This window comes from Heptranchias perlo, chromosome 8, assembly GCF_035084215.1.
Source record: "Heptranchias perlo isolate sHepPer1 chromosome 8, sHepPer1.hap1, whole genome shotgun sequence".
NCBI lineage: Eukaryota > Metazoa > Chordata > Chondrichthyes > Hexanchiformes > Hexanchidae > Heptranchias > Heptranchias perlo.
The window spans coordinates 40,985,234-40,998,351 of NC_090332.1; the positions used below are offsets into that span (position 1 = coordinate 40,985,234).

Genomic DNA, 13,118 nt, shown 5'->3' on the forward strand with positions numbered 1-13,118 from the left:
TCCTGGACCTCAGGGCCCCCCTGTCAGAGCAGCAGGGTGCTACTGTGACTTCCACCAGCTCATCAGGGTGGGTGTCTCTGTGCGCCTCATAGATGCAGGCCACCTGCCTCAACTCTGCAAATCAGCCCTTCCCCCATGATTTGGGACGAGGTCAAAGGCCTGGACAGTCAGCAGATGTAAATCCCATCCTGACGCACTTTCAGCAGCAGAGCAGGAACCCAGCAATTTCTGGCTCCATGATTTTAAGTTTAAGAAATTCTGATTAAAAATGAAGATTTTCACAATAAAAGACGTGTTGGAATGTTAAGTGCACGATTGGGGGTAGGGACTGGGCAGGTGAAAAGGTAACTTCTTTTTCACATTTTTACTTCTTTAAGGTCTCCCCATGCCTTGCATCAAATTCATGCCAAGTGGGCAGCAGGCAATCAGCGTCATGTCCTCTTCCAGTGTGGCTCTACAAAAGACCACCATACATGAAAGTCTAATTCTCCCTCTGAATTCCTCTGCTTCTTAACTACACAGCTGAGATTGGAACTTACCATGTGGGAAATCACAGGGATGATTTAGTTGGAATTCCAATATCCTGCATCGCAGTGTCACCCTACTGGACCCTTTAATGGACAGAATCAAATACAAATTATGACATTTAAAACTGTAATTCTGTGAGTTTAGGCATGATATATGAGCTCTGTTGTATTTTAAGCTATTTTAAATTATGTTCCTGAATTTTTCCCAATATAGAAATTGCTTAACAAAGTGAACCTTGGCCATGGTGCAAAATGTGCTGCTTACAGCCCTGACGGAGAAATGGTTGCAATTGGCATGAAGAATGGAGAATTCATTATACTGCTTGTTAATTCTCTGAAAGTGTGGGGCAAGAAACGAGACCGGAGCGCTGCCATCCAGGATACCAGGTACAACATCCATCGTAGTAGAAATATCCAGTTAATGACTAACACCCTTTAAGTTAATTTAGGTTTCCTATACTGTCAGCTTTACTAACTTGAGGATAAATAGGGCAGTCACAAGGACTAGTAAATGGCGGGGAGGGCTCAGGTGGAAAAGGTAGTATAAATAATAATTCTAAAACAAACAAAAAGGAAGAGAGTAGAGTAATAGTCAGAAATTATGCTTTAGCCACTACAGGTAAAGGGAAAACTAAAAGATGTAAAGTAATTAAATCAGGAGAGAAAAATAAGAAATGTGTGAGGAAAACAACATTAAAGCAGAAGGACTGGTTAGGCTGTGTGGCCCAAATAAGCGTTCTTTATATCAACGTACAGAGCATAACGAACAAATTGAATGAATTGCAAGTGCAATTTCAACTTAGAGGGTACAACATGGTAGCCATTACTCAGACATGGCTGCAAGACAGTCAGGACTGAAAACTGAATATACCAGCTTTGAGGTCTACAGGAAGGATAGGGAAACTGGTAGAGGGGGAGGAGTAGCCTTAGTGATTAAGGATGAAATTACTTCAATGATAAGAGAGGATATAATGAGAGATATGCAGGCAGTGGGGACTTTATGGGTAGAATTAAGAAATAGAAAAGGATTGAAGATTGTAGTGGGAGTTATGTATAGTCCCCCTGGTAGCAGCTGTGAGGTGGCAGAATGTATAAATGCAGAGATTAGACAAGCATGTAGCAATGGCAGAGTGGTTTTAATGAGGGATTTTAACTTTCATACAGATTGGGATAAGCAGACGAGCTCATGTCAGAAAGGTAGCGAATTTCTTGAGTGTGTTCAGGATAGCTTTCTGCAACAATGTGCTAGCACCAACAAGGAGGCAGGCCATATTAGATTTAATAATAAGTAATGAGCCAGATTTAGTTAACAGCTTAACGGAGCATGAACATTTATCTAATAGTAATTATAATATGATCGAGTTCAACAGTTCAACAAATCTGTTGGGCCCAACCATCTTCAGCTGCTTCATCAATGACTTTCCCTCCATCATAAGGTCAGAAATGGGGATGTTCACTGACGATTGCACAATGTTCAGTTCCATTCGTAACCCGTCAGAGAATGAAGCAGTCCGTGCCCGCATGCAGCAAGACCTGGACAACATCCAGGCTTAGGCTGATAAATGGCAAGTAACATTCGCGCCAGACAAGTGCCAGGCAATGACCATCTCCAACAAGAGAGAGTCTAACCACCTCCCCATGACATTCAACGACATTACCATCGCCGAATCCCCCACCAGCAACATCCTGGGGGTCACCATTGACCAGAAACTTAACTGGACCAGCCACATTAATACCGTGGCTACAAGAGCAGGTCAGAGGCTGGGTATTCTGTGGCGAGTGACTCACCTCCTGACTCCCCAAAGCCTTTCCACCATCTACAAGGCACAAGTCAGGAGTGTGATGCAATCACACCTGGATGATTGCAGTTCCAACAACATTCAAGAAGCTCAACACCATCCAGGACAAAGCAGCCCACTTGATTGGCACCCCATTCACCACCCTAAACATTCACTCCCTTCACCACCGGATGCACTGCAGCAACTCGCCAAGGTTTCTTCGACAGCACCTCCCAAACCCACGACCTCTACCACCTAGAAGGACAAGGGCAGCAGGCATATGGGAACAACACCACCTGCACATTCCCCTCCAAGTCACACACCATCCTGACTTGGAAGTATATCGCCGTTCCTTCATTGTCGCTGGGTCAAAATCCTGGAACTCCCTACCTAACAGCACTGTGGGAGAACCTTCACCACACGGACTTCAGCGGTACAAGAAGGCAGCTCACCACCACCTTCTCAAGGGCCATTAGGGATGGGCAATAAATGCTGGCCTTGCCAGCGATGCCCACATCCCATGAATGAATTTAAAAAAACATTGTATTTGAAAGGGAAAAACCCGTATCAGCTACTAAGATTCTAAATTTAGGTAAGGCCGACTTCAATGGGATGAGACAGAGACTGTCCACAGTAAATTGAGCAAATCTGTTAATGGGTAAAACAAAGGAAGATCAGTGGGAGGTGTTCAAAAAAGAATTTAATGTGATACCTTTCCTTTCCACCATCTACAAGGCACAAGTCAGGAATGTGATGGAATACTCTCCACTTGCCTGGATGAGTGCAGCTCCAACAACACTCAAGAAGCTCGACACCATCCAGGACAAAGCGGCCCGCTTGATTGGCACCCCATCCACCACTCTAAACGTTCACTCCTTTCACCACCGGCGCACCGTGGCTGCAGTGTGTACCGTCGACAGGATGCACTGCAGCAACTCGCCAAGGCTTCTTCGACAGCACCTCCCAAACCCGCGACCTCTACCACCTAGAAGGACAAAGGCAGTAGGCATATGGGAACAACACCACCTACACGTTCCCCTCCAAGTCACAGACCATCCTGACTTGGAAATATATCGCCGTTCCTTCATTGTCGCTGGGTCAAGATTCTGGAATTCCCTATCTAACAGCACTGTGGGAGAACCTTCACCACACAGACTGCAGCGATTCAAGAAGGCGGCTCATCACCACCTTCTCATGGGCAATAAATGCTGGCCTTGCCAGTGACGCCCACATCCCATGAACGAATAAAAGAAAAAATACAGAACCAGTTTATACCCATAAGGGGCAAGAGCTCTACTTGCCAAAAAAACATGGATGACAAAAGAGGTTAGGGACAACATAAAACTAATTGGGCGGAAAGTGGAGTTGAGGTGGAAGATCAGCCATGATCTTATTGAATGGCGGAGCAGGCTCGAGGAACTGTATGGCCTACTCCTGCTCCTATTTCTTATGTTCTTATAAAAGAAAAAGCATACAAAATGCAAAAAATAACACAGATCCTGGCGACTGGGAGAGATACAAAGAACAGCAAAGGGTGACAAAACAGATAGTAAGAGCTACAAAAAGAGAGTATGAAATGAAACTTGCGAGGGCTATCAAAATTAACACAAAAATGTTTACAAGAGCAATGTGGGCCCCTTAAAAATTGACATTGGTGATATTGTAAATGAAAATAAGGAAATGGCAGACATGTTAAATAATTACTTTGCGTCAGTATTTACAGTAGAGGACAAGAATAAGATGCCGGACACCCCGAGTTTGCTGATGACATAAAGATATGATGTGGAGATGCCGGTGATGGACTGGGGTTGACAATTGTAAACAATTTTACAACACCAAGTTATAGTCCAGCAATTTTATTTTAAATTCACAAGCTTTCGGAGACTTCCTCCTTCCTCAGGTAAATGTTTCAGGAGCTCCTTGAAGCCTACGCATTTATACATATAGAACAATACATGGTGTTTACAGACTGCCCCTGCAACTGCCCGTTGCCAAGGCAATCACCGTGTTCAGACAGAGAGGTGTCACCTGCAGAACCCCCGAATACACATTCAACAAAAAAACAAACAGGGAAAAAAAGACAGAGAAAAAAAACAGAGAGAGGCAGAAACATCCGGAAGGCAGAGAGAGCCAGCAAATGACCCATTATATTAAAAACAGATAACATTTGTTCGCTGGTGGGGTAACGTGTAGCGTGACATGAACCCAAGATCCCGGTTGAGGCCGTCCTCATGGGTGCGGAACTTGGCTATCAATTTCTGCTCGACGATTTTGCGTTGTCGTGTGTCTCGAAGGCCGCCTTGGAGTACGCTTACCCGAAGGTCGGTGGATGAATGTCCATGACTGCTGAAGTGTTCCCCGACTGGGAGGGAACCCTCCTGTTTGGCGATTGTTGCGCGGTGTCCGTTCATCCGTTGTCGCAGCGTCTGCATGGTCTCGCCAATGTACCATGCTCTGGGGCATCCTTTCCTGCAACGTATGAGGTAGACAACGTTGGCCGAGTCACAGGAGTATGAACCATGCACCTGGTGGGTGGTGTCCTCTCGTGTGATGGTGGTATCTGTGTCGATGATCTGGCATGTCTTGCAGAGGTTACCGTGGCAGGGTTGTGTGGCGTCGTGGACGCTGTTCTCTTGAAAGCTAGGTAATTTGCTGCGAACGATGGTCTGTTTGAGGTTGGGTGGCTGTTTAAAGGCGAGTAGTGGAGGTGTGGGGATGGCCATAGCGAGGTGTTTGTCCTCATTGATGACATGTTGAAGGCTGCGGAGAACATGGCGTAGTTTCTCCGCTCCGGGGAAGTACTGGACGACAAAGGGTACTCTGTTGGTTGCGTCCCGTGTTAGTCTCCTGAGGAGGTCTATGCGATTTTTTGCTGTGGCCCGTCGGAACTGTCGATCGATGAGTCGAGCGTCATATCCCGTTCTTACTAGGGCGTCTTTCAGCGTCTGTAGGTGTCCATCGCGTTCCTCCTCGTCTGAGCAGACCCTGTGTATTCGCAGGGCCTGTCCATAGGGGATGGCCTCTTTGACGTGGTTAGGGTGGAAGCTGGAAAAGTGGAGCATCGTGAGGTTGTCCGTGGGCTTGCGGTAGAGTGAGGTGCTGAGGTGCCCGTCTTTGATGGAGATTCGTGTGTCCAAGAAAGAAACTGATTCTGAGGAGTAGTCCATGGTGAGCTTGATGGTGGGATGGAACTTGTTGATGTTATCGTGTAGTCTCTTTAGTGATTCCTTGCCGTGGGTCCATAGAAAGAAAATGTCGTCGATGTATCTGGTGTATAGTGTTGGTTGGAGGTCTTGTGCAGTGAAGAAGTCCTGCTCGAACTTGTGCATGAAAATGTTGGCGTATTGGGGTGAATTGGCGTATTGGCAGCGAACCCAATGAGACAATCGACGATCCGGAACAGCAGACAGAGGGATCCGCGGTACAGCAACCGAAGAGGAAAGAGTCAAACTGGACTCCTCCGGAGGGTCGCTGCCCTCAGCTGGACATGTATGCTCAAGCTGTCAGGAAATGCGTCAATGCCAGATTCATCAGCCGCACTCAGAAGACTGTCACCCGAGCACAACGCAACGCCATCAACGCTCTCAAGACCAACCGCAACATCGTCATCAAACCAGCGGACAAAGGAGGAGCCATAGTCATACAGAACAGAACAGACTATTGCAAAGAAGCATACCGACAACTGGACAACCAGGAACACTACAGACGGTTACCCGCAGATCCGACCAAAGAACACACCCACCAGCTCAACAAACTGATCAAGACCTTCGATCCAGACCTTCAAAGCATCCTACGCAATCTCATCCCACGTAATCCCCGCGTGGGAGACTTCTACTGCCTCCCAAAGATACACAAAGCCAACACACCCGGACGTCCCATCGTATCAGGCAACGGAACCCTGTGTGAGAACCTCTCTGGATACATCGAGGGCATCCTGAAACCCATCGTACAGGGAACCCCCAGCTTCTGTCGCGACACTACAGACTTCCTACAAAAACTCAGTACCCACGGACCAGTTGAACCAGGAACACTTCTCACCACGATGGACGTCTCGGCACTATACACCAGTATCCCCCACGATGACGGCATCGCTGCGACAGCATCAATACTCAACACCAACAACAGCCAATCTCCGGAAGCCATCCTACAACTCATCCGCTTCATCCTGGATCACAATGTCTTCACCTTCGATAACCAGTTCTTTACCCAAACACACGGAACAGCCATGGGGACCAAATTCGCACCCCAATACGCCAACATTTTCATGCACAAGTTCGAGCAGGACTTCTTCACTGCACAAGACCTCCAACCAACACTATACACCAGATACATCGACGACATTTTCTTTCTATGGACCCACGGCAAGGAATCACTAAAGAGACTACACGATAACATCAACAAGTTCCATCCCACCATCAAGCTCACCATGGACTACTCCTCAGAATCAGTTTCTTTCTTGGACACACGAATCTCCATCAAAGACGGGCACCTCAGCACCTCACTCTACCGCAAGCCCACGGACAACCTCACGATGCTCCACTTTTCCAGCTTCCACCCTAACCACGTCAAAGAGGCCATCCCCTATGGACAGGCCCTGCGAATACACAGGGTCTGCTCAGACGAGGAGGAACGCGATGGACACCTACAGACGCTGAAAGACGCCCTAGTAAGAACGGGATATGACGCTCGACTCATCGATCGACAGTTCCGACGGGCCACAGCAAAAAATCGCATAGACCTCCTCAGGAGACTAACACGGGACGCAACCAACAGAGTACCCTTTGTCGTCCAGTACTTCCCCGGAGCGGAGAAACTACGCCATGTTCTCCGCAGCCTTCAACATGTCATCAATGAGGACAAACACCTCGCTATGGCCATCCCCACACCTCCACTACTCGCCTTTAAACAGCCACCCAACCTCAAACAGACCATCGTTCGCAGCAAATTACCTAGCTTTCAAGAGAACAGCGTCCACGACGCCACACAACCCTGCCACGGTAACCTCTGCAAGACATGCCAGATCATCGACACAGATACCACCATCACACGAGAGGACACCACCCACCAGGTGCATGGTTCATACTCCTGTGACTCGGCCAACGTTGTCTACCTCATACGTTGCAGGAAAGGATGCCCCAGAGCATGGTACATTGGCGAGACCATGCAGACGCTGCGACAACGGATGAACGGACACCGCGCAACAATCGCCAAACAGGAGGGTTCCCTCCCAGTCGGGGAACACTTCAACAGTCATGGACATTCATCCACCGACCTTCGGGTAAGCGTACTCCAAGGCGGCCTTCGAGACACACGACAACGCAAAATCGTCGAGCAGAAATTGATAGCCAAGTTCCGCACCCATGAGGACGGCCTCAACCGGGATCTTGGGTTCATGTCACGCTACACGTTACCCCACCAGCGAACAAATGTTATCTGTTTTTAATATAATGGGTCATTTGCTGGCTCTCTCTGCCTTCCGGATGTTTCTGCCTCTCTCTGTTTTTTTTCTCTGTTTTTTTTTCCCTGTTTGTTTTTTTGTTGAATGTGTATTCGGGGGTTCTGCAGGTGACACCTCTCTGTCTGAACACGGTGATTGCCTTGGCAACGGGCAGTTGCAGGGGCAGTCTGTAAACACCATGTATTGTTCTATATGTATAAATGCGTAGGCTTCAAGGAGCTCCTGAAACATTTACCTGAGGAAGGAGGAAGTCTCCGAAAGCTTGTGAATTTAAAATAAAATTGCTGGACTATAACTTGGTGTTGTAAAATTGTTTACAACAGACATAAAGATAGGCAGCATTGTAAGCAGTGCAGATGGAAGCATAAAATTACAGAGCGATATTAATAAATTAAGTGAATGGGCAAAACTGTGGCAAATGGATTTCAGTGCAGGCAAGTGTGAAGTCGTCCACTTTAGACCTAAAAAGGATTGATCAGAGTACTTTCTAAATGGTGAAAAGCTCGAAACAGTGGAGGTCCAAAGAGACTTAGGGGGTCCATGTACATAGATCATTAAAATGTCTTGGACAGGTACAGAAAATAATCAAAAAGGCTAATGGAATGCTGGCCTTTATATCTAGAGGTCTAGAATACAAGGGGATAGAAGTTATACTACGGCTATACAAAGCCCTGGTTGGACCACGCCTGGAGTACTGTGTTCAATTCTATGCACTGTACCATAGGAAGGATATATTGGCCTTGGAGGGAGTGCAGCGTAGATTTACTAGAATGATACCTGGACTCCAAGGGTTAAATTAGGAGGAGAGATTACACAAATTAGTGTTGTATTCCCTGGAATTTAGAAGTTTAAGGGGTGATTTGATCAAAATTTTCAAGATATTAAGGGGAATTGATAGGGTTTTCACTGGTTGGGGAGTCTAAGACTAGGGGACATAGCCTAAAAATTAGAGCCAGGACTTTCAGGAGAGAAGTTAGGAAACACTTCTACACACAAAGGATGGTAGAAGTTGGGAACTCTCTTCCTCAAACAGCAGTTGATGCTAGCTCAATTTTTAATTTTAAATCTGAGATTGATAGATTTTTGTTAACCAAAGGTATTAAGGGATATGGGGCTAAGGCGGGCATATGGAGTTAGAGGACACAGATCAGGCATGATCTCATTGAATGGCGAAACAGGCTTGAGGGGCTAAATGACCTTCTCCTGTTCCTATGTTCTTATAACTGCTCCAATTATGTATCCTGATAGTGTCATCAGAATCAATTCATTTAAAATCAGCCATGAGTACAAACCCATCTCCCTATTAAATTGCAACACCAGAATACTGGCACAACACCTAAACTACTTCTTTCCCAACCTGGTGCAAAAAGCTCTAGACAATGTCAAACATCTCATCATCTTCCTGAGGTCCCCACCATCACAGATGCCAGTCTTCAGCCAATTTGTTTCACGCCGTGTGATATCAAGAAACAGCTGAGTGTACTTGATACGGCAAGGGCTACAGTCTCCGACAACATCCCGGCTGTAGTGCTACAGATCCATGCTTCAGAACTAGTCGCGCCTCTAGCCAAGCTGTTCCAGCACAGCTACAACAATGTGGAAAATTTCCCGGGTATGTCATGTCCACAAAAAGCAGAACAAATCCAACCCAGCCAATTACTGTCCTATCAGCCTACTCCCAATCATCAGCAAAGTGATCGAAAGAATCGTCAACAGTGCTGCCAAGCGGCACTTACTCCCCAATTACCTGCTGACTGATGCTCAGTTTGGGTTCTGCCAGAACCACTTGGTTCCAGACCTCATTACGGCCTTGGTCCAAACATCGACACAAGAGCTGAATTCCAGAGATGAGGTGCCATCAAGAAAGCATTCGACCGAGTGTGGCACCAAGGAGCCCGAATAAAACTGACATCAATGGGGATCAGAGGGAAAACTCTCCATTGGCTGGTTTCATACGGGGCACAAAGGAAGATGGTTGTGGTTGTTGGAGGCCAGTCACCTCAACCTCAGCAGGAGGTCAAACTATCTTCGGCTGCTTCATCAATGACCTTCCCTCCATCCTAAGGTCAGAAGTGGGACCATTTGCTGATGATTGCACAGTGTTCAGCTCCATTCGCAATTCCTCAGATGATGAAGCAGTCCATGCCTGCATGCAGCAAGACCCAGACAACATCCAGGCTTGGGCTCATAAGTGGCAACTGACATTCACGCCACAAAAGTACCAAGTAATGACCATCTCCAACAAGAGAGAACCTAGCCACTCTCCTTGAGATTCAGCGGTATTACTATCGCCGAATCCCCCATCATCAACATCCTGGGGGTCACCATTGACAAGAAACTCAACTGGCCCAGCCACATAAATGCCGTGGCTAGTAAAGCAGGTCAGAAGCTGGGTGTCCCGTGGCAAGTGACTCCCCAAAACCTCTCCATCACCTACAAGGTACAAGTCAGGAATGACGGAATACTCTCCACTTGCCTGTTTGGGTGCAGTTGGGAAAGAGAGACCTGGGAAAGAGAGACGGAACATCATCCAGGGTTCCTACTCCTGATCAATAACCCATGAGCCCTGTTGGAAACTGTCAGTTACTGTTGGGGTAGTGGAGGGAGGGGAAGACACAAGTGGAAAGGGTAAAAGACCACAATCCAAGGGAAATGAGGGGATGGGAGGAGGGGAAACCCAGGGCGGGAAGATGGTAAACTGAGGGAGGAGAAGAGGAAACCGAAGCTGGGGGAGGGATTCGCAGGCGAGAACCCATAGGTGGGAGGAATTTCGGATGGCCGAGCGGGTGCGTTGGGGGCGGGGGGCTCCAAAATGGCGGAATCCCGGAGCGGGTTCGGAGCCTGGCTCCGACCCGCTGACTTCCGGGTTCCCCAATGACGCGTTCGGGTGCGCACGCAGCTGCCGCGTGCGGGACTCCCACCGGCAATTAAAGCCGACGGGATGATAATTTAGATACTTATTTAGCTAGTTGAGGTACTTGACAGAAGTCTGTTGACCGGAAGTCACCGGTTACAATTATTGGCTTAGTACATAGAGGAGACAGTCAATTCTCTCTTAATTCTCAATTCACTTTATTAACGTTATTCGATCATGTACATACCGCTTATATGTCTGGTTAGATATAGGCATGCAGTTTACAGCAGGTTATACAGTTTTATACTCAAACTAGGATTTAAATGCACACCCACTAGGTTTCCCTGATTAACACTCCCTGAGTATTAAGATTTAAACGCACACCCACTAGGTTTCCCTGATTAACACTCCCTGAGTATTAAGATTTAAACGCACACCCACTAGGTTTCTCTGACTAACACTCCCTGAGTGGTCACAGAATAGAAAGGATATTATATTACCCGGAAAGGAGAGATAACGCTGGCCAGGCGATTCGTTCTCTCTCTCTCGACGTCGTCTCTACGTCCCTGACGTAGTCTCTACGTCCCTGACGTAGGGTCCCTACTTCCGCGATGGTTAGTCTCCGGAGTCTTCCTCACAAACACACTGGCACCAAGCCTGCAATTCTTCAGTTTTAACTTCAAGCCTGTCTTGTCGAATGATGCTGTCTTCTCCGGTTGGCTTAAAGTTCCTCGAGTGGTCAGTGTCATCCCCTGATTGGTTCTGTTCCAAGGGGCTAGGTAGCATCACCTCATTACTCCTTTTCTAAATAAGGACTGGTGTCTCATCAGAGCTCCTTTGTCCCTCGAAGAAGCGGAACTAATTCAAACCGGTTCTGGCCAGTTCAGACCAGTGACTGAACTCCGGTCACTTCAGTTCAAAAGTTAGTGTCTTTGTTAGCAATTCGAATTAAACTCAGTAGTTTTCTGCAGCCCCTGGCCAACACCTCATTGAGTGGAGATTTTGGCAGGGGTGCAATTTTGAACGATCCTCAGCGTGTTTCCCGTGCTGTGGGAAACACTCCCTGTTGGAGCAGACGTGTTTCAGCCAGCAGCCAGTGGGAGATGCAAGGGATTTTTTTGACAGTTGGGGGGAGTACCTCATTTATTTCAGCAGGGCACTCTGTCACTTCAGACAAAGTTTTGTCTGCAATCCCTTTGTCTTTCCACTCAAAATTATTAATTTATACCCTAAACTCTGCTATGCAAACACATTTACCTACTTTGCGGACCCCCTCAAACTCACACCGTCAGGATGGGGGGGGGGCGCCATAGCTGCATTCGTCTCTTCATCCGAGGACGAGCAACATCACCAGCCTCACCAGGCACGACGTCCACCTCCACCACGTGGAGATCCACAACACAGTGCTGCGCCACAGGCACCTGCACAAAATAGTCATGCAACTACTCATACACCCACTGTAGGGTGACCCAGTGGGTGGCATCAAGTGTGGGTGTTCATGGTGAACCTCATGAAAGGGGCTTATTGCACAAGCCAGTCAAGAATGGCCAAGACGTGGCAGTAGTGAGTAAGTTTCTGAATTGTTGAATTATTGTCCTTATCATATTATGAATTGTATTTTTACGGGTATATAATGTTATGGTGGCTGCATGCCACAATTTTTGGAGGGGTTAGAATATAATTGGTGTAGTTTTTAAAAAATGATCAATCGGAAATGACACTACAGATATGGTTTAGAAATCCGATTGGTTCCTGTTTCAGGAGTATAATTGGTTAATGGGACAGTTGTCTCTGGAAACTAATTATCCAAAATTCTGGAATGTGGTTGAAGAGACTCCACAAATTATAGCATTATAGTCACACATTTACAAAAACAAAAAATATAAAAACAGATTGCAAGAGCTTCTACAAGTATGTAAAAAGAAAGAGATTAGCGAAAGTAGTAATTATAATGGGGAATGAGGAAATAGCAGAGATGTTAAACAAATATTTTCTATCTGTCTTCACAGTAGAAAACACAAAAAACATACCAGAAATAGTGGGGAACCAAGAGTGAGGAATTTAAAGTAATTAAGATTAGTAAAGAAAAAGTACTGGAGAAATTAATGGGACTAAAAGCAGACAAATCCCCTGGACCCAATGGGTTTCATTGTAGGGTTTTAAAAGAGGTGGCTGCAGAGATAGTGGATGCATTGGTTTTGATCTTCCAGAATTCCCTAGATTCTACTGTCCCCGTGGATTGGAAGGTAGCAAATGTAACCCCACTATTCAAGAAAGGAGGGAGAGAGAAAACAGGGAACTATAGGCCAGTCAGCCTGACATCAGTAGTAGGGAAAATGCTAGAATCTATTATTAAGGATATAGTAACAGGGCACTTAGAAAATCATAGTATGATTAGGCAGAGTCAACACGGTTTTATGAGAGAGAAATCATGTTTGACAATCTATTAGTTTTTTGAGGATGTAACTAGCAGGGTAGATAAGGGGGAACCAGTGGATGTA

The 13,118-nt window shown here is 46.6% G+C and overlaps 1 protein-coding gene across 1 annotated transcript in view; it reads left to right on the forward strand.

The window, feature by feature from the left end:
* LOC137324570 (echinoderm microtubule-associated protein-like 6) overlaps nt 1-13,118 on the forward strand; it is a 436,862-nt gene that overhangs the window by 406,182 nt on the left and 17,562 nt on the right. Inside the window, exon 40 of the mRNA XM_067989009.1 lies at nt 742-914. Coding sequence (XP_067845110.1) covers nt 742-914 — 173 coding nt within the window. The remainder of the gene's footprint in view (nt 1-741; nt 915-13,118) is intronic.